Below are 22,684 nucleotides of genomic sequence, written 5' to 3'. Positions count from 1 at the left end.
TAAACATCACCCCAAAAGTGTTCATCTACACTAATGTGCAGTAGCACTGCTTATGGTTCATTAATTTAGTATCAGTGCATTAAAGAATGTGTAGACGTGCCCAGAGTGAGCTTTTTATTGCTACTAGAAATAGCGCCCTACAACTAAGATACCATGGCATACGGGAAAAGTGTGCACAGCTACTGCTTGTAAAGAAACATACTTCAATCTCTAGCAGGTTTTTTTTTAACCAAAACTAACAAAATGAGAAAAGATTATGTCAAACCTACTTAAGAATACAAACCTATGTTTCCAACAGAAACAGGTGATTTAGGGTCCAAATTTGACATACTTTGCAGAGCACCCTAAAAAGAGAGGCATCAAAGATTTCTAATTGAATTCAGAATTTTGGGCTGCAGTGTTCTCTGTTGTAATAATCATATTTCTCTTTCCATTAATGGTTTGTCAAAGAATAAAGGTGAAATAAAGAAGATAAAATTCTGGCTCAAGCCAAGTTAATGTCAAAAGTCCAATTGATTTCAGTGAGGCCAGGATTTCACTTTGAATGTATCTTTGAATATTTACAAAGGTATGCAGCCTGGCTGTTCACTGGTAAAAGTAGTGCTAAACAAATAATGCCTTTTTAGCATAGGAAAACAAGAAAATTCTTCTGCATTTTCCCACTTCTAAATGGGACTATAACTGTACATTTGGAATTCATTATGATGATCAGCTCAGAAGCCCTTCCTTCTGTCTCTGTCAACAGCAAAGAAGCTTACATTGTTCATAACTATGTTCTGTGCACAAAGCCCTGATTTTATTGTATATTATGAATAAATAAATTATTGCTTCATAGTTACAGTTGAACCTGTCTTCTCATTATGACCCTGATTTCTCCTCCCCTTCCTAACTTGAGCCAAATGGAAGTAATATTTAATAAAAACCTGATACAACTTGCAAGGGTTACATGTTTTATGTGCTTTCTCTTTTCATAACAGATATTGGTGTTTTTTTTAATGCTATCTGTATCTGTTTATGCTTACTAAATATGTTTATAAAGGAATCATAATAAAATCTTGTAGGGCAGCATAAATCCACCTTGGAGGAAGATGAAATAAAAATGCCTGTGTTTGAATCTTACAAGGAAAAGCTTATTAATGTCAAACCTTGAACTGCAGCAAATATCAATGCTGATGTAACCCAATTATACTTTAGAAACTGAAATTGCACACAAAGCCCAAGGGGTTGGGGGTAAGATCATCTTGCTTAGCAAGTTAGATCTACATTTTCCCCTGATGAATGCAAAACACACAATTCATATTTCTTTTATGGTTACAGAAATCCAGAGCAAGCGTCAGGAAAGAAAGAGAAGAAGCACAGCAAATCCAGCCTACAGTGGACTATTGGAAACAGAGGTACTTTATTGTTCACTTTTTACTGCAGCTCCGTTCCTTACCAATAAAAAGTTTAAGTGTTTCTCGTTAGAAATGTACATATGAACATGGAACCCCATTTACATGAACAAGAGATTGATGTAGGGAAAAACAGAATGGAAACATGCTTCATTCCAGTTTCTAGGCAACAGGTTTTCACATCACAACGTGACTTAGTTCTTCAATGTCAATAAAGTCTAAATTAATGTACAACTTAATTACTTTCTTACCAGTAGAGAATGGTCCCTCTAAATCAGAACTGAAGAACAGTGGTGGCAGAATGTTGAAACCGGCATAGCTGTTCCTCATGTCACACATATCAGCGAATAAATAGAGGGTTTTGTTTTTCAGATAAGTCAGTTTAGCCTGTTTTATGAGCACTGAAATTCATTAAAATGCCAACAGTCATGCTGGCAGTAAAGAACTCTGAAATCAAAGTCTTGTGCACCTATACACGTGCAGTGAGGCTGCTCCAACACATTGTAATCAAATGTAACTATTAATTGAGTCTGTTGGAGTATGGTAATTACTACACTGCAGCAGATTCCAGTGTCATGAGTATCAGTATCCCCACACTGAAAAATGGCAGTGGGGGTGCTTTAACTAAAGCTTGTTCGACAAGATTTAGTAAAAGTGCCCCCACTGCCATTTTTCAGCACGGGAATGCTGGACTGGATGCTGATACACATCATGCTCTGGGCGTTTTAATTTGAGTGGCTCTGAATGGCTCTAACTAAAGCACCCCACCCCCACTCCCAGAGCACATATATAAACTCCCTTATGGCTAAACTCTTTTATTTTTTTATACCCGAGTTATTTTAAGTGGGGCTTCACAAGGATTAAAAAACTATGGACCTTGTCTAGCATTGGAATCAGAACTTAGGTATAAAAGGAGGTATATAAGTCAAGTGGTTGGAAAATAAGTTTTGATACAGCTGTTTCCATTTTCATCAAACAATACAAGTTTCTTCAACTTTTAAACTATGAAACAAAGCTGACTTCAGTGATTTTTTTAATGGGAAAAAGGGAAAAAATGTTTTTTGATTATCATTTCATTAATATAAAAATTGTTTTTAACTTTATCATGATTTTGTCTGCTTGTGAAATGTAATTGCCATGTTACATTTGATTGTAAAATTCTAAATTAATCAAGTTTAGTGAAGTGAAAAGATATAGCATTATTGAAGCAAAATGTTTTGGTGGTTTTGAATTTAAATTTATAAATTTTAATTCCACCAAAATTTTTGAAATATTAGCTTGAATAAAAAAATTCAAAACTTTCAGAATGGAAATTACGGATTTGCAAGCAACTCTACATGGAAGAAACATTTCCTAGCTTCCTGTGCATGGTAAACTTAAGGCAAGTGACTTTCCTTAGCAAATTACCAGCGATGCAGAATTGTTGATTTACCAGCTTTCTGAAAATTCAAGTTACTTTGGTAGGGGAGAGGTAGTTGAGGTAAAAAGGGAACTAACTGGTTTGTAGAGAGGTAGATAGTTTATTTAATGACATGACCATTTATTTGTGAGGAAGATTGACTTTGTGGGATACAACAACAGAAGAGAATTTAAGAAACCTGTTACAGTTTCTTAGGTCCAATGCAAACTTCACTTGTAACTTTGGACAAATCACTTAATCTGTTTTTTGCCTCTGTTACCCCATTTTACAAAGATATATTTTTCTCCTAATCTCACTGTCTACTTAAACCATTAGATAGTGAGCTGTTCAGGGCAGGCACAGTCTCTGGCTAATACATATATTCAGCAGACTTTGGACCACAGTCCTAGTTAGATTACATATGTGGTGTTTCTCATCTGTATTATGCAGCCAAATTGTGTAAAAATTCTGTGGCAGTTTGGTAGTTCCAATGTTTAAGTATTTTTGAGAAACTATTTGAAGAAACTGGTGGAGGGGTTAAATAAATTTGTCATGCTGTAGTTTACAGTTCTCATTAGACCTGTTCTCCAGAGTATATCTTGAAATGATGAGTAGCATGCAGAAAGAGTCTTTCAGTTAGAGCTCATGTGGCTGATCAGTTCTGTCCTCATTAAGTGCTGTCATTAAACACTGACCATAGGGAACGTCATTCAAATAAAATACAGGCAGATGGTTTTCCTCTGATCAATTAGCTGCTCAGATCTATTTGCTGATCAGTGAGTTCAGGTATTTTGTGGTGTTTTAGGCATTTTGGCTCAGTTTAATTTACGGCTGATATAGTAGATGATCTTTAATTCATGATTGTTTAAACTGAACTTGCATATAAATTACACTTTTTATTTGCTCCCCTCAACTGTAGGAGCAAAGAAACTGCTGTGCTGTTAACTTTCTTGACTATGAATATACAATTGTGATTTTAAATTAGACTTGTGTTTTTTCAGTTTAATTCTCTACATGAAAGCTTTTATCTCTTTATGCTGTTCAGAAATTGTTCCATTCTTCCACCCTGGGTAGTTTAGTTTTTAAAGATATGTTGGGGTGGGTGGGGGAGGAGGGAGGGAGGGAGAAGAGGAAGGAAAAGGGGATGTGTTTCAGGCTGGAAGTTTTTGAAGGAAAAATTCTATACAGAAAATTAATTAACAGAATTTCAGTAACTAGTGTTGTCCTAAGAACAGAACATCAGAGAGCAGCTTTCTCACCACGAAATCAATCTTGTATTAGCAAAATACCCCTCTAATTCTCAAGAAACAGTGAATGACATGTATTGGAGGAGTACAGTATACTTTACACTCTTACTGTTCAGTAATTGGGTGACTCAGAAGAGTAGTTATGCAGTATAGAGACCTCCAGTCTCTAGGCCTAGGGACAGAAGTTACACATAAACCAGTTTAAGTGATTAGAAACTGGTTTAAACCTATAACAGAACAGAAGTTCAGTGCACATAAACCAGTTTCAAAGTGGCCAAACCTGGATTAAGATAAACCCAATTGAATGTAGTATCAGACTTAACTTATTTGGGTCAAACTGGTTTATAGAACTTCTGTCCAAGACCCCTTCCTGGTTTAAGTTAAACCAGAGTTCCCCAGCATGCTTTTCAGCCCTGGGCTGTGCTGTGCTGTCTGCAGGGCTGGCCCTGCCCCTCTGCTTTCTGGCCGGAACAGAGGCAGGGGTGTGGCCAGAATGGCGCCCTAAGGCTAAGGGTGCAGGGAGGGGGTTTAGTCCACTCTCCCTCCCCTCTCCCCTGGGGACTGCAGCCAGGGTCTGCCTGGCCACAGTGAAGCAATCCCTGTTAGGGTACCCCTGCCTCGCTGCTACAGCAGCAGGGGCAGGGTCATGGCCAGAGCCAATTGGCTGGCATGGCTCCGCCATTTGCCTGCCTCACTTGCGGCTGAGGCTGGGGCTGGGGTGCTGAGCTGGGCTGGCCCATGGCCACTTCTGAGGGCAGGTGCAGAGGGGCCAGCCCAGACTGGGCTGTGGGGGCAAGGCCTTTCCCAGCCAGCTGATGCTTGGGTTGGGGCTGCAGGAGCCATGTGCCCAGATTGCTCCTGGCTCCCAACACCCAGGCTGGGCAGAGCTGTCATGGAGCCACAGCTGGCTGGGAAGGGCCTGGTGGGGTTGGTCCAGGCCAGGCCATGAGGCAGGCACCTTGGCAGCTGGACTGGGCACACAGGACATCTTAATTGTGCTCATGGCTTCCTGAGATGGCTCGGAAGCACGGGCAAGCCTGGAGCTTGGCAGCTGCTCGCTGCAGGGGCTCGTGTGCCCACAGCTGCCACTGCACCCCCTATCCATTACTGTGCAACAGCTGGCCAGCTGCAGCTGCACCAGAAGCTGCGTGCTGGCTGGGGCAGGTGGGCTGTTCTGCCTCCCTCACCTCCAGCTGCTGCTGCTGCTGCTCCCACACCTGCCCCTGCCATGCTGCTCTGCATGGGCATGCAGGAAGCTTCAGCCCAGAGGTTTCTGCCCAGTGTATGGAGGTGTAGCTGCCTGGCATGATGAGTAGCCCCTGTGGGTGGGTGGAGTGGGTGGAAGGTGGCCAGCAGCTGGAGCAAGATTTCCATGCACTGGGCAGAAGCCACCAGGGCTGAAGCTTCCACCTGCCTGGAACAGCATGGCATGGCAGAAGCTGGATGTGAGGTGAGCAGAACATCCCTGCTAGCCCTAGCCTGTGCACAGCTTCCAGTGGGACTGTTCCCAGTGCAGCTGCTGCCGGCTAGGTGCTGCTGTGCTCCCTTTGGCTCCAGCCAGGTGGCAGGTGTGGTAGAAGCTTCAGTCTGGTGGCTTCTGCCCAGCATATGGAGATCTGGCTTGAGCTCCCAGCTGCCTTCCACCTGCTCTGCCCACCTGCAGGGGCTACTCATCATGCTAGGCAGATGGAGTGCATGGAAGGTGGCCCAGAGCTGGAGCCAGACCACTATGCGCTGGGCAGAAGCCGCTGGGCTGAAGCTTCCTGCCCACCCACCCAGAGCAGCTTGTCAGGGGCAGAGGTGGCAGCTACAGTGGCAGCTGGAGGCAAGAGAGGCAGAACAGCCCTGCTGGTTCTGGCTAGCATGCAGCTTCTGGTGCAGCTGCAGCTGGCCAGGTGCTGCACAGTGACAGAAAGGGGGTGTGGTAGCAGTGGCGGCTGCAGGCACAGAAGCCCCTACAGTGGGTGGCTGCTGGGCTTCGGGCCTGCCAGTGCCTCTTAGCTGGCCCAGGCAGCCACAGGCATGATTAACACATCCCACATGCCCAGTCTGGCTGCCAAGGTGCCTGCCTGCAGCTATAGTAGCATCACCTTTACACCCCTATCTGGCCAGCCACTACCTATGTGGGCCAGGCTGTCATGGAGCCACAGTTAGCTAGTAAGGACCCTGCCCCTGCAGCCCAGCCCAGGACAGCTCCACCAGGCCCTTCCCAGCGAGCTGTCGCTCCATTACAGCCCCACTCAGGCTGGGTGCAGGGAGCTGGGAGCAATATGGGCACACAGCTCCCATGGCCTCAGCCTGGGGTGGCCCCTCTGCATCCACCCTCAGCAGTACCTGTGGGCTGGCCCAGTTCAGCCCTGTAGTCACAGGGCCAGCCCCAGTCTGAGCCCCACAGCCACAACCCAACCCCAGTCTTAGCCCTGCAGCCCCAACCTCGGCCCTGGGTGGATGGCAGGGCCATGCTAGCCAGCTCTGCACAGGCCCTGCACCACATGAGTGGTGAGCAGGGGGAAAAGCTGGGCAGACCCCGGCTGGGGTCCCCTACCCATGTCTGATAGGGGAGACAGGCAAGTTTAATCCCCCTCCCTGCCCCCCTTCATCTGCGGTGCTGCCCAGGCTGGTGTCTGGCAAGGGCTGCTTCCCCCCTCCCATTCTAGGCACACACCAGCTGGGGTCCCTGTATGCCAAGGTGTGGATTTAAACTCCTCCCCAATCATACTTAGCAGCCTGTTGAAGGGCCATGCCCCCCAGGTCAGCTTTCCTCCAGCCTTGCACCTGCTGCAGAAGGGAAGGGAGGGCTCGCTGTAGTGTCCTCCCTGGTTTCTAGCTTGAGCCACTGTAGGCATGTGCCTGCATTTCCTGAATCAAAAGTGAATGCCTAATCACTTGCAAATCAGTTCAATCAATGCAGGTTAGACTAACCTACAAAGACTGAATCAATTCAGGCTTGGTCTTTTTGAATGTCTGTCCCTAGCCTAGATCACTGATTTGAATCCAGCCCTGGTTGCTAGAGACCAATAGTTGTTATCATATGAGCAATGGACTATGTGAAACTAGTTGATTATCTTAATCAGGTTTCTAATAGACACATGTTTATAGATTAGGAATTTTCATGGACAACCTTAGCAAACTGAAATGCCTCTAAATCCTAAAGGTGGTGAACATTAACTTTTGGAAGAAAATATTTTACTAGAGCCCTAGTAGGCAGCCTTCAAACAAAATTTGCCTGTAGATAATTTTCAAGCCAGTAAAAATAATTTCTCTTCTGGTGAAAAGTCCATCACTATTTCTGTCAGCACTAATAAAAGCGGCATCTCACAGCAACAGTTTTATTTGCATTTTCCTTTTATGAAAGTTATTTGAATGCTGGGTTGTGAGGGTCTTTTTTGTACTGTTTCCTTGTACTACAGATCCCAGGAACTGCTCTGGAGGTCCAATCAATAACATTTACGATTTACATCTACCTCCTCTTAATGAAACCTAATGCACATAAAGCTGGTCTGTGAAAAATGTGTTAGAAAGATAAATTATGTAGCTGTGTACATTCTAAATGACCAACTGAAAAGACTTAAGCAGTTGAATTCTAAATCATAGAATTAGCTTGTGAGTCCTTGATTATGGATATGGAAGAAGTTCCTTAGAGACTCTTGGCACAAAAGAGTGAGAGAAAAGAAAATGCTTTTCAGCTGACAACATAGTCTCTTTTCTCTTTCTTTGCAGCGGAAACGCCTTGCATCAAATTATTTGAATAATCCCTTGTTCCTTTCTGCAAGAGGTAAGTATTTTTTTAAATGACTACACAACAATTATGATACGGTGTTAAATATTTATTAGTGGTGTTTCTTATGAATTACTCCTAAAGCAGTACATAGTTCATAGCTATACATGGCTCCCATCCCTTGGAGCATGCACAATAGATCATTACACTGCAAAACAATTAAATGATAAGGCAAGAAGTTCAAAAACCTATTCAGCTTGATTTAGAGCCTTTGAAATCAATGGAAAGCCTGCAATTGTAGTTATTACAGAGTAGTGAGATAGGTAGAAGGAAGTGGATGTTAAGGGCAGGGGTGACTGGTGCCTCCTGAGTCTGGGGGGCACAATTTGTGGGCGGGCCCAGAGGCGGGCCAAAACCCCCATATCCACCCCTATACTTCTGTGCCACAGCTTACGCCCCCCTCCCACCTCCCAACATGCCGCTGGCCCACGCAATAAAAAATCTGCCCCGTCCTGAGTGGTGCCAAGTTGGGGGCCAATCTTGGGGGGGGCACATGTCCCCCCTGTGCCCCCCTACCAGTCACCTGTGATTAAGGGGATGGTATTGCTTAACCCAAGTGATCAAAAATATGATATTAGTTAAAAAATTAGATTTAAAAAATAAAATAATAAAAATTCTGGTACTTTCATTTACTCTCTGTTTTCATCTTTAAGGGATCACATTTTCCAGTTTTGCTGTAGGAACTTTTCTTTTAAAAAGTGAAGCTGCAATTCATGCATAATCACTTGAGGACATGAGGCTTTAAGTAGGGCCCCTTCTTGTGTTGTGTTCCTAACCAATCCCCCACCCCCAACACTCCCGTGTTACACAGCTCCATGATAAATGTCATGAGAGTTGATCCTTCAGATAATACATTTAGTAAAGAGAATTACAGTTACTTGTGAGAAGAAGCCTGTTTCAAACATAAGCAACAGTGTGAGAAAAAGACTTAGAGCTAAGGGTGGGAAAGAGGAACAAGGAGAGTGCCTGAGAGGGCATATAGGGGGAAGACAGACACAACAGAGCTGCACAGAATTCTGAATGACAAGATGAGATATTTGATTACTTTGCAGAAGAGGAGGGAAGCTAGTGACAGAGTTTGAATAGCTCCACACTTGATACAGTCTCTGTGACTTAGTTTGTGGTAATGCACACAGTGGTGCTTCAGATATAGGTGATCATAGAAACGTTCTTCATTTTTCAACAGGAGATTTTTCTGCCAAGCACTAGAAGGAACTAAGTGTTGTTTCATTGAACTTGTAAAGTTGTGTTTGCTGTCCTTTCGTGCAGTTTATAACTGCAGTCTCCTTATTCATCTTATACTAACCTAAATGCATTTTTCTTTATAATTTGCATTATCAGAGGACTGTGTTTCCCTATAAATCCCTGGCTGTTTTCCTGTTAGTTTTTCAGTGAATTCTCTTCATGATGCCTCCCTTTTCTCTCTGTCTCCATAGTTTTATTTGGAAGGGGAGTAGACAGATGACAAACCATTAGTGGCTGGTAGTGATGAGGGGCTGGAAGAACAGGCTGTGGGAGGCAGTGTAGACAGCTAAGGGGGGAGGTATGTGGCAGGGCACTGTTGGTGCCTGCCACTTTAAGCACCAGAAGGCAGCACCCGGCAGGTGCCTGATGAGGGCAGCTATTTTGAATGTAGGGCTGCTCGTATAAGCAGGGCGGTTCTGCTGCTGGAGGCCAGGCAACAACACCACCTGGCCGGTAGGGCTGTTGATATCATCTGGAGGTAAGGGAGGAGCTGTAGGGGATGAATAGGAGGCTCCTGGTTCTGGGTATGACCTAAAACTGCACCCTGCTGGGAGTGGGTGGCCTGGTGGGGCTCTCAGTGGCGCAGGAGCCCCCAGGAAATGCCAGGCCAGTTACCACCCTGGTGAAAGTTGGGTCGGGGTGCCTTAACCCTTAGCCCCCACAACCGGGTGGGTTACCCCTTTGTTGGAGGGTTGGGAAGGTGGACCGCATGAAGAAGAGTAAGGGCCATTGACTCAGGGCCTGTCTGAACTTCCCCTGACTGGCCCATGCTGGGGCCAGGACTGTAAGGGTCGAAGGGTCAGGCCCACCATGAGGAATGCCCAAGAGCTGAGGGCCTGGGGTTCCAACTGGCTTGGAGGTGGGCCAGGGCTAGTAGCCGAAGGTCCTGGTGCGGGGATCACACCCGAAAGGGAAAATCAGCTCAGGGAGCTATGTTGCCCGGTATGATGGCAGAAGAGTACACCTGATGAGAGGATTCTAGGTTGGGGTTCAATCTGTAGGATTCTAGGGCCCAGAGTGAGGGGCCGGTGACGATGAGAACATCTAGATGCCATCTGTGAGGCTTGGGCTGCAGTGTAGGGGAGGAATGGAGCCGCAGATAGTGCCCCCCTGGCATCGGGGCAGGAAACGGGCAGCCTCCCACTTATTAACTTCTAAATTAACTAATTAACAACAAGGCGTGGTGGGCGAGAGCTTGGGCAGTTAGCCCAGGAACAGGTGGGCGGGCCACTGGGAAGTCGGCCCTGAGCAGGCCCCCTGTTACACAAGCATACATAGAAGAGAAAAGCAAGCATTGAATGTAACTGAAAGTATAACAATAAAAGTGAACTGAAAAGGGAATTTTAAGACATGTATTTTTTAAAGAAAACACGGAGAAACATCATTTAGAAACAAGAAGAGATTTTTTTCCGATATTCTCTCTAAAATGCCGATTCAGACTTCATTGACTGGAAAATATCTCAGCTGAAATGAGGTTGCCTTCTGTGATGTACATCACTTATATAAAATACTCCTCAAATACGCAAATAATAACTTGTGCTATTAATTCAGTCTGAATAATTTGTGCATGGGTGGGAGGGTATGTATCTGTATATATACATGACATACAGAGATGGAAAAAGTGTACTCAACAAAAGTGAATGTGTAATGTAAAAAACATAGATGCATATTATATAAGTGAGATAAGATAAGTGATCCAGTTCTGGTCATCATGTATGTGTATGTATAGGCACGTGTCAGATAATATGTGATTTAAATAAGAACTTAAGGAACCAAAGAAAGATGTTTCTATCTCCTTGAACCCAAGGCACTATTGATAGCAGAGATTTTATGATCATTTAAAGCCCACTTCTTCCAAATGCTGCATGCTTTGGCCACAAATCACTTAGGCATTTAAACAGATGCTTAACTTAGTGGTCCTGATTATATACTCCTAGTTGTATACACATGCTTAAGTGCTCTGCTGGATCAGGGCCAAAATGTTTAGTGCCAAGCAAGTTCAAGCTCTTAAAGACTTTCCTAACAAATACAGTATGGGCATTTCTTGTCAATACAAATTGTCTTTATGATACTGTGGTATTTTAGCATTTTCAGCATTTAGATTTTAGGTGCATAATTCTTGAAATCAGAGGAACAGTCATATAACCATGAACATAAAAATGTGCTTCATAGCTGCTATGTCACTCTTCCCTGTGGATGTTAAACTAGTTTTTGCTATGACCCCACCTTTCATCTTCACTTGTACCTCAGCTTAACGAAAATTACTCCATAGCTGAGAATTGACATTGCTACACTGATGTGTTGCCCACTAACCTGTTCTCTGCCCTTCTTTCATATGCTAGCAAATGAGGATCCATGTTGGAAGGTATGTTTAGGAAGATTTGTACTTTACTTGTCTCTGTGACATCCTGGTGTAGTACAGTGTTTCCTGTTAATTACCGTAGTCTCTGCCAAAGTATAACATTGAAATATTCTTTGCTTTTTCCTACTTTATTCCTTGAATGTTTCCAAGTTAGGTAAATCTTTGAGCCATTTAAATAGAATTATGGGAAAATGAACTCATATTCTCTCACAAGTTTAATACCTTTGTGGAATCTACCAATTGAAAAAATATGGCTTGGGTTTCAATACTGACAAGTGCAAGGTATTGCATCTGGGGAGGAAGAACCAGCAGCATACCTACAGACTGGGGAACTCCCTTCTCATCATTACAGAGTCAGAAAAGGATCTTGGAGTCACTATTGACTCCAAAATGAACATGGGCCGACAATGTGAGGAAGCGGTCAGGAAGGCTAACCGCACCTTGTGATGCATCACAAGTAGATCCAAGGAGGTGATCCTCCCCCTCTATGTAACATTGGTCAGGCTGCAGTTGGAGTACTGCGTCCAGTTCTGGGCGCCGCACTTCAGGAGGGATGTGGACAGTATTGAGAGGGTCCAGAGGAGGGCCACTCACATGATCGGGGGCAGCAGGGCAGGCCCTACGAGGAGAGGCTACTGGACCTGAACCTGTTCAGCCTCCACAAGAGAAATCTGAGAGGCAATCTGGTTGCCATCTATAAACTTGCCAAGGGGGACCAGCAGGCAATGGGAGAGTTCCTGTTCCCCCGAGCACTACCGGGAGTAACAAGGAATAACGGCTATTAGTTGACTGAGAGTAGATTCAGGCTAGACATCAGGAGGCACTACTTCACAGTCAGGGTGGCTAGGATCTGGAACTATCTTCCAAGGGAAGTGGTGCTCACTCCTACCCTGGGGGTTTTCAAAAAGAGGCTAGATAATCACCTAGCCAGGGTCATTTGACCCCAGCATTCTTTCCTGCCCATGGCACGGGGTCGGACCTGATGATCTGCTCAGGTCCCTTCTGACCCTACCTACTATGAAACTATGCTTTAGTTTGTAGTTTGAGTAAACATCCTAAAAAAAATTAGTGACTGTTCTATTTGCTTTAGATAACATTTATAAATAATGAGTTTAAAATTAAGACACTTTTAAAAGTATGTTTATAATATAGACATAGTAGACAGCAGTGATATTTTGAGTTCAGGAATTGGTGCTGTGTAAAACTAACATGAAACTTTGGAAAAAAATATTCCTAAAGCCAAAAAATACACTTTGGGTACAAATAAGAAAAAGCATGGAATCATTTTCCCCTTTCTGGAAAAAGTACTAGAAAAATGTATATAATGATTCACAAACCTTGAAAGCTTCAAAATCAGTCTCTCCTTTATTAAAATACACTTAATTATACAAAGAATAATTAGCATTGCCACCAGATTGGCATAGCAATTTACTATGTGACATTGTAAATTTGTTGATGAGAGTTAGTTAATTTTATATATTGCTACAGACAAAGTACTAATCAGTCTTGTTTGAGCAAGAATGTCATAGAGGGTCTGCAAGGTTTAAATCAGAAAACAATTAACAAAATGGAGATGAGAGGGGAGGGGGAGCCCTCTGCAGGAAATTTGTGAGAGAGGACACATAGAAGTAGGTTGCTTTCAAGCTTATTATTTTCTTAGATGCTCTTCTGGGCAGTATGTATAAATCTTGGAAGTTTACTGCCCACCACTCCCTGTTCACTCCCAAAAATATTTCCTGGCTTCTTTTCTTTGCTTTGGACTTGAAAGACAAACTTTCTTCATGTTGACTTTGACCTATGCTTTGAAACAGTACTGCACATGACAACACATGAACTGGAAGTTACAATGACACATTACTAGTAACAAACAATGGAACAACTTTAACTTTAGCAACTGGATAAATTAATTTACTCACATGTTTGATTTTTGTTCCTATGTGACTATTTTTTTATTATTTCATTGTATTTAATTTGTTTCAACCAATTTCACTTGCTTTTGGCTTTTTTATCTTTTGATGAATACAAAATTGTTTCCATCTTCCTTCTACAGCCAGGGTGCCTTTGAAAATGAGATATTATGTTTGAATAGGTCTGTCTGATGAAACTGTGGCCCCAAGTACTGCTCCTGGAGAGTTGTTTAATGGGTTGACTTGACCCAGTCAGTCCTTTCCTTCTCTTTCAGAATGAGATCCATCATGATGAACACTGCACAGCATGCAAGCGTGGCATTAACTTGCAGCCCTGTGGCACATGTCCTAAAGCATATCATCTCAACTGCTTGGATCCTCCTCTGAAGACTACCCCCAAGGGGGTTTGGATCTGCCCGAAGTGCCAACAGAAGGTAAACTAGTTTTGGCATGTAGATTCCAACTACCCCCAGAAAAAAAAGAAGGGAGAAAGGAGTTGGAAGGAAAAACAGAGAGTTTGCATGCATGATAATTCTAGAGACTAGTTCACCCCATAGTAACAACCAAGAGGACAAGGTTATGAAAAGCAATATCAAGGTTTTTCCTATAATTTCCTTTGGTATTTTCATGTACTAGTCTTACACTTTAAACATTTTTTGCCTTATTTTCACATGTATCTACATTTGTATTGGAGAAAAAAATCTACGTTTTTCCTTTTCCTTCTTTTTTTTGTTGTTTTTACAATAGAACTGCCTTCACAGAGCATTGCAAAGCAAATAATGTAACTCTTACAAACAGTGGGAGACAGTGTCATAATTTATCTGAGGATCTAGAAGTTGTAAGGAAAGCACACTATCTTCTTGAAAACATTTACAAAAATATCTATTAACTATGGCCATTTTGAAATGCAGACTGGAAGATAATCTGTTTAGCTGTTGTGAATACTGTTAGAGCAGCAATAGCAGCAAAGCAGTGGCTAAGGCAGTAAAAGTTAATTTCTAAACTAGTAAGTTTAAATTTTGTTCCTTAAAATTCTTAGTGTTAGCCCCTTCATAAGATTACTATTTCATTCCTTTGAAAATGCTGAGGAGAGATTCTGATATATATTTACATTCAGTGGAGCCAGCATCCCATGCCAATGGCCAAATTAAGCAACGTATCATGTCCTGTATTCTATGGTTTTAGCTGGAGCCAAGGTCAAAGTTCTCCCCAAGCCTAGCAACTTGGTGGGTTAGCTTGGTTAAAGCACATCAGTTTCTGTAGCCAATGGCAAATAAGTGGGTGGATGTGACTACCTTTAACTCCCTAGCTGAAATGACCATGCCCCCGTGTTAAACTTCTCTAGCCCAAATGTCCATATACAGCTAGGTTCACAGAAAATGCCTTAACTATCTTCACACTCCCACCCTCGGCCAATAGTAAGAAGAAATCCCACAGTCGCATATCTGGCAATTATACAAGTCTGTTTGAAAAGGGATGGGTGAAGAATCCATTGGGGATTGTGAGGTGTGAGATTTAAGAAGTTAATTCTAGCAAGGCTTTAGTGACACTCTATAGTAAAATATAATTGTCACCCCTGAGTTGTTTTCAGTTCTTTTTAGTTTGCAAAATACAGCACTACTCAGAGTGACCTTTTTTACAGTAAAGTTGTGAGAGGAGGCATTCATTATGTGTATGGTTTTGTGCATTTCTAATTTTTGTTGTTCCCTGGACTTATAGGTGTTAAAGAAAGATGAAAATGTGCCATGGACTGGAACTCTGGCTATTGTTCACTCCTATGTTACTCATAAAACAGGTACAGATTGGCCTGGCTCCTAACAAGAGACCCCAGTTTCACCTTTAATATGGGAGTAACTACCTACCTCAGAGGGTTCTTTGAGTATTAATTAATGTTTGTACAGGGATTTGACAAAGAGCCATAAGATCACTGCTGATACCTGCCAGTCAAGGTTGCTAAAGTAGCTCCTTTCCAGCACCCTGTTTTCACTCACTCAAACTTCCTGAAACATTTACCTTTTGGATGAAATTTGTCATACTTGAAGATTAATTTTCTATATGGTTACTGTACTCTAACCATTTAAAGTGAAGCAATAGTCTTATGCAATTGGACATTTCTGATTTCTCTGGACATATAAGAGGCTAGATAGATTTCTGGAGCTTTCCATCCAAGATACGCATGCTTGTTCTCTCAAGTGTGTGCACACCCTTTTTGCTTGTCTAACTCTAAACCTTTTTGTTCCATAGTCAAAGAAGAAGATAAAAGAAAGTTATTAAAGAGAGGCAGTGAGCTGAAGAGTGAACATAGACAGCTAGAAGAAAAAGATCGACTTCTCAACAATGCAATGAAAGTAAGACTCCCAAATGTGAAGCAGAATGTCTTCTACACAGTTGTTTATAAAGAACTTTTGCTTGAAAAATTGACACTTTGGGACTGGAAAATGATATATGCTCACAAATTACAACTCTTCAAGTGTGTATGATTTCTCTTCAAAGAAATGCACAGGGTCCCTTTGTGAACTGGCAGGTCAAGGAGCAGAAAGTGGCAGTGACTGAACTGCTATTATAATGCTTCCCCAGTCAAATGAGAACAAATTAAAAGTCCCTTCCTTTCCATTCTGAACACAGTTCAGAAGTGTGGAAAAATTTGTCCACATGAAAATCCATGTGTGGGTAGCAGCTCCAGTGGCATGTACTTGCTTAAGTAGTCCAAAAGACAGGTAAGGCAGGATAGATGATCATTATCCCTCTTTCAAGGCTTGTGCCATAGCGTTTTCTCCATCATTGGATGTGAACTTACACTGGCCAAACTTCAGGAACTTTTTGAAATGTTAGCTGGAGGTTGTTACTCAAACATGCCCTGATTCTAGGGAACAGCACAGCCTACTTCTACACTGCTGCCTGTCCCTACCAGCCTAGGGGAAGCTGGCCCAAGTTCAGAACCTTAGGTTTTGACATGCATAGGGGGAAGCAATTAGCTGAGGTATGTCTGTCAGACTACAACCTGATCACCAAAATGCAGTAGTCTATTTGTAGTAGGGTCTAAATAAATATTTTAAACTTCCCTATCCTGGTTAGTTAAAGTAGCAGCTACAACAGTAACTGCCCACTATTTGGTGTACCACTAGAATTATCCAGGAGAGCCATGTTAAAATATGTATCATATTTAGATCAGAATGGGAGGACAAGTAATAACTTATTAAAAGGTCTAACAGTGAGTAACATTTCCTTTAAGTGTGTATTACTACCGTAGCACTAATAGAAGTTAACACATGCATGGAGAAGAGTCTCAAGGGGGAGCAGTGAAGTGTTGCTAGTGGTTAGGGCAGTGGAATGGGATTATGGATGTACCAAATGAAAGAAATTTCAGGCTGCATTCAGCTATTGGGGCTGTAACTGCCACTGAACTCAGTAAGAGTTATGCATAAACAGAAATAGAAGCTTTGAGTAGAAACCATTCCATCTTGTTGAAATGGAAGTGATTATATTTATCCCATTCACACTTGTCTGGTGAGAACAGTCTAAGATAGGACAGAGTGGCTTGGTTCCTTGTGTTTGGATTAATATTATGGAAAATTTAAATTAAAGACCAGTTGAATTAAGTGGAAAACTTGAAAACACACCATATGTGGTGGTGATAGCATGTGATAAATTGTAGAGCTCTGCATTTATCTAGCACCTTGGACTCCTTCAACTGCTCTCTGCCCTCTAATCCAACATCTCAAACCTCTGAGCAGCTGTATTTGAAAACAGTTGCCATAATTAAAAAAAGAGAATGGGCAAATTTCTGTTCCCAAGCAGTGATGTAATGAAAGCGGGGCAAATGGAGCAACCAGTCTGGGCACTGACTTGTATGCGGGGGAGGAAGGGGCAAAAAAAGCACCTGCTGGTAGCTGTGTGATTGCAGTCGTGATTGCAGTGGCAACTAGTACTCACTGCTGCCTCTGTGTCCTGGACACCCTGCTGTGTCCCTACACTGCTGTTCCCAAGTATTTCCAGTTTCCCAGGAACTCCAGAATTTTTCTCCTAAAAAAATGTATTGTAGACTAAAGCTCAAGAGATGCAGTGGGCACATGCCCTTCTCTGTAGATTTTTGTTTTTAACCATGGCAAAACATGAAATAGGAGCTTTCTACATAAAAAAAAGCATATGAGGTATTTTTAAACTTAGTAACATGAATGTAAGTATTGGTAACAAACACCCTATCGTGGACTGGAAAATATGTGTCAAATGAAAAACATAGCACTGCATGGAGTGGCCTGAAGTCTTTATCAGTGTCATTCAGGAAGATTCACATAACTTATTAGTGGCTTTGACACTTCTGAATAATATCATTACAAAGCCGTGGCAATAAAATCTTTCGACCATGTGAGGCTGTCATGAATTTTTACCTGTCTTTAAGCAGGAATCGGTGAAAGTGTCCCTTGTACGTATTTGATCTTAAATGAATATTGTTGCTAAGACAGTTGGTCCTCCATATGTGTCAATGGAGACTACTACGTTTACTATATTTGTATTTTTGCAATCCCCAAAGAATAATGGATTTTGTTTGAAAGGGACATATTTTCCAGACAAGATATTAGGGGAGATATCGGACACCAATTTGAACACATTCTGTCTCTTGCTCCCTCTCCTCTTTTTTTTTTTGACAGAAATGTTTAGAGCTAAAGAACAGCCTGTTGGCCCAGCAGAAAGGGACACAGTCATCACTGGAACGTCTCAAAACTCTCATTAGACTGATACAAAATGAGCAGATGATTCAGGTTACCATGACGACAACTACCACCTCCTCCCTGCTAACCGTCCCCTGGATCAAACCTTCATCTGCCTCTGCTGCCATGCACAAAGCCTTGCAGCAATCACAGGGTAACAACTGACAGAACCCGCTGTGAAAAAATGGGGGCAAGAAATAAAAAAAAAACTGTTTACACATGTGCAAAGGAGAAATGAAACAGACACAAAGGGAAGTGGAAGGAATGGAGAAACAATCTCACTTTTTATACGCATAGAATTTACAAATCAATCAGTCCAGTTTGTAGGTCACTGTGGCAGCAACTTCCCACAGAGTGGGTTTTGCTGCAGTTTTGTATTTGCTGAGACCTTCAGTGCTTATGAGATTTCTTTTTGTTATGTTGGCCTTAATGTATCTATGAATAAGAAGGACCAGGAAAAGTATGGCCGATAGAAAATAGAATATTCTTTTCTGGGGAAGGCAGACAATTTTACAGTTCTGCTTTAAGGAAAAAAAATTAAATACAAAGAGTTAGTAAGCTAGTAGTTAGGTAGTTGGGCTTAAAGCTACGTGGGGGAGGGAAATCAGTAATATAAGAAGGAACTGAATTACTTAGGACTTTCCATAGATTCCTAATGAAATGAACAAGGTCTGCCGCATTGATTCAGGTGAACTGGAAATGGGGCTGTTTTGTCAAGAATGACATCATGGACACTCACAGAGCCTTCAAAACAAAATATCATTTTTTTCAGTATTATTATAGTTGAGAATTGCAGATATTTAAATAAAAACTGTATGAAGTTAGCATTTCTAGTAAAATATTGAAGTATTTTCATGCTGATGCTTCTGTATATGCGTTCTGAAGTATTTAAAGAAGTATGACTGTAAAACTCCTTACTTTTTTGCAGGTCCTTTTTACTTATTTTGCTATTGATGTATTTTTCTCATGGAGTTTTTGTGCAAGATTTAGCATAAACCATATTAGTGGATATATTTGGCAGGTTCCATATGGTTATTTCTTTTTAATTTAATTTTATTTTTTGTTATGTATTTTTTTGCTTTGAATGTTTTTTTAAAGCAAATAAATTTTAGTTCTTTTCTTGCCAGTACAGATAATATGCCAAAAAAGATAACTTTACATTTTTGTACTGCCTTTTTATTGTAAAAATATGTAGTGTGAAAACCTTTTTTTTTCCTTGCAGAAATATCTGCAAAATGGTACAGAAAAGACTGCCTCAAGGGGTTGTTTCTCATATTGGATAATATCAAGAGTTTGGGGGGAGGGTTGGGCTGTAGAAAAAAATAAGGGTTTGTTTGGTTTTTCAGAAACTTGATTCCTTTTAAAGATTTTGTTGATTTTTTTTTATTTTTTTTTAAGCACATTTGAACATGTTAAGCATTAGCCTGAGTGAATCCTAGAGCACCTGCTTATTTCACAAGCTAGTCTTCCTGATACTACAAGGGTCAGTCGGCACCTTAGTAGGCCATAGGCCTTTCTTGTAACATGGAGGCCTACCCTGGAAGTTGGTGATGGGCAACCCAGTTTTTCCTCTGACATTGCCAAGTTACACATGACAGATGCCATCTTCTCAGTTCTTTTATGAGTTTCTTAGTTACATAGCACACCAGGGATTTAAATAAAACAAGAATCCACCAAAACACACTCATGAGGCTAGTCTCTGATATCAGCATATCATACAATGCCGAATGCCATTTTTAAAATTGAGGGACTGGCTTCTCCTGTCACCCATCACTAGGCAGCACGTGGTCCCTTCAACCATTTTCACAACTCCGGGAGAAACTGTGCAGTACTATACAAATCTATTTTAATACACTTAACACTCGGTTGAACAAGATTTTTATATTCTTTTATTGATGAACAAAGTGAAATAAGTAAAACACAATTGTTATACATTGGTTATTGTATGCCAATTATGCATTCTAATGTGGCTTGCAATGTAAATGTTTTCAGGTTTAATATTTTTTTTTTTCCTTGGACAAATAAAAGAAAAGGAAACTTGTGAAAGGTTGGATACATGAAGAATTTCTGAAGAAGTGTCTTGGACTGTTAAAAGTAGTTATTTTGAAAAGGGGACTGTCCAGTGGATAGTGTGCATAGAAACAAAGTGTTTGTCTTAAATATGCCAATGTAGTTTTACTTCTTTGATGCATTAAACTTGACTGACAATTTAATAGCATTGTAGTTATTGTGATATTCAATTCTTCCACTCTCCATTTATAACCTTCCCTAGAGAGGGCCAAATCTTGCAGTTATGTTTCAAGCTGAACTGCCACTGAAATCAAAGGAAACTCAATACCTTAAAATTATCTTTGACTCTTCCATCTATTTCTTTAGGACTTGTTTGTTATAATGGTAATATACCTGCCTGTGTCTGTGTTCCATGGTGTTAGGCACAGTACAAACATGTTGTGATAGTCCTTCCACATCCAAATAGACTTGAATCTCAGTAATCCTTTTCCTCTGCTTGTTACCTCTTGGTTCATGATACTGATTTTCTTCACCATCCCTTCTGCCACAAAGCCACATTCACAATGCATTTTGCTTTCACCTGTAATCTTTTCTTCTTTTGCTTACTTTGACGTCTGTAGGTATTATAGGGCTTGCTCTTGTTGCCCTGTGCTCGTCTGCCTACAGGTGGCTACAGGGTAGAACTTGGCCTTGGATCACCAGGTCTGCGAGGAAGTGGATCTTACATTTTTCTCACCTGCCACGACTTTGATGACCTCTATATTCCTGGATGGCAATGCCCACGGTGATCCTGCCTAGTCTTGATCCCTGTGTCTTCAGTGAGGCTCCAAACCTCCCCTTTACCCAAGCCTAACCTCTTCAGATGGTATTTTATGATGTTCTTCTGCAGACAGGTTGCAGTGCTGCCTGTTGTAACCTTCTCTGCACCCCAGGGCCTCCTAGTACCTCTTTTGGATATACCCTTCTAGGGGCCAGTCTTGGCCTGTGCTCAAACAAAATAAAATAAAAAAAAAAATAGACAGCAAAAGAAATCACAGCCTTCTTGTCAGGCTCCAGCAATGTCTCCCAAGAAAACCCAATCCCTTAGTCCAGTCTCTGCTGTGTGCTAGCCTGCTCTGCACCCCTATGAGCGTACACAGTCTTTTCGGGGTCTCCCCCTTGTGCAGAAAGGCTCTACCTGTAACTGTAGATCCTTCCCTTCCAGTCCTCCTCTGGATCCTGTGTTGGAAAAACTCCAGTCCAGAGAGTCTCTCTGGCCTTGTGGGCTCCCTTCACTCCAGATCCTCAGTTGTAGTTCTGCTCCAGAGATTCCCACCAGCTGCTTGTTCACAGGCCTCCGCGTGCCTCAAGGTCAGTCTCGCAGCGTTCCTCAAGGCCCGTTCTGCAGTTTCTGCCTGCCGAGACACTCAGCCACTTCTCTGTCCCTGCGGCCTGCAGGGAACTGACCCCCCTCTGCCCCTCTCCAGGGCCGGAAATACCTTTGAGTGGCCTCCCTTTCCTAATCCTGAGCAAGATGCTGCTCCGGAAATTGGGTGGGTATTTTCTTTCCTTTCCGGGCTGTAGCTGCAGCCCTGCCGGCCCTCCAGGCTGTAAGTCCTATCTCACTCCTTCCCACTTACTTTTCCTACTTCAATGCCCCACTGTCCTGCATCTTTGCATTTCCTTGGCTTCACAGCTCTTAGAACTGTATCTATAATTTTCTTCTCCAAATCTCTTCTCCAAAACCTTACAGGGTATGGGGAGGGTGTTCTGATGCACTGTAATTACAGCATGTTGGAGCAGACTCAATTAATTGAGTCTGTTGGAGCGTGCTAATTAGCATCCAACAGCCTTGGTGTCTCATGTATCAGCTTTCTCGTGCTTCAAAATGGTGGTAGGGGTGCTTTAACGAAACCTCGTTCAATGAGCTTTAGTTAAAGCACCCCCACTGCCATTTTGAAGCTCAGGGACTCTGATACATGAGATGTTGTGGGTGCTTTAATTTAAGTGGCCCTCAGAGCCACTCTAATTGAAGTCCCTCTTCCCCGCCAACCCTGGAGCACATGTAAAAATGCCCTAAGGTTGCAAGCTTAAGGAATGAGAGACTGGATAAGCCCTGTCCCAGGCATCTTTTCTAAGTAACTGAAAATAAATCAACAGAAATGATTATTACAGTAGATGTAGGAAAACAAGTAAAAGATAGACTGCTAATGCCACCCCAGGGTATATTGCAAGGGCTAATGCTAATGCGTGGAGGGGGTAGACTGGCACTTCTAGCAGTGATTCATAGGACAGGTTTGCCTGTCTTCAACATTGTGTATCTGTCACTGTGTGATTTCAGGCTGTTAAGACCACGAGGAATGTAGAACTGTTGTACTAGCATAATAGGAAAGGGTATCTTTTATTTTTTTTCCCCTCTAAAAACAAAGTAATATGGAGATGATTCTCCCCAAAAACGGCAGAAACAAAAGTAATTTTTAATGATAGTCAAAATTCTGCCATAATCTTAACACAGCACTGCATTTATAGGGTAACAGACAGGAGGCAATTACAGTGCTCTGCGTGGTGCTTCAATAATTAATGTGGATGCAAGGCTGCATAGACTTTAATCCTTAATAATAATTTAAATTAAGGGATTTTCAGGAAGAGTTTTGTAG

The 22,684-nt window shown here is 42.1% G+C and overlaps 1 protein-coding gene across 2 annotated transcripts in view; it reads left to right on the top strand.

The window, feature by feature from the left end:
• PHF21B (PHD finger protein 21B) overlaps positions 1-20,251 on the top strand; it is a 278,198-nt gene extending 257,947 nt beyond the window's left edge. For both annotated transcript variants that reach the window (XM_014611433.3, XM_014611434.3), the window contains 7 exons: positions 1,318-1,394; positions 7,758-7,812; positions 11,403-11,425; positions 13,605-13,763; positions 15,049-15,124; positions 15,574-15,677; positions 17,979-20,251. In XM_014611433.3, the coding sequence (XP_014466919.1) occupies positions 1,318-1,394; positions 7,758-7,812; positions 11,403-11,425; positions 13,605-13,763; positions 15,049-15,124; positions 15,574-15,677; positions 17,979-18,203 (719 nt within the window). In that variant the 3' untranslated portion in view covers positions 18,204-20,251. The remainder of the gene's footprint in view (positions 1-1,317; positions 1,395-7,757; positions 7,813-11,402; positions 11,426-13,604; positions 13,764-15,048; positions 15,125-15,573; positions 15,678-17,978) is intronic.
• Positions 20,252-22,684: the final 2,433 nt, after the last annotated feature.

Source organism: Alligator mississippiensis, chromosome 4, assembly GCF_030867095.1.
Source record: "Alligator mississippiensis isolate rAllMis1 chromosome 4, rAllMis1, whole genome shotgun sequence".
NCBI lineage: Eukaryota > Metazoa > Chordata > Crocodylia > Alligatoridae > Alligator > Alligator mississippiensis.
This window is presented reverse-complemented; position numbering and strand designations above follow the sequence as displayed.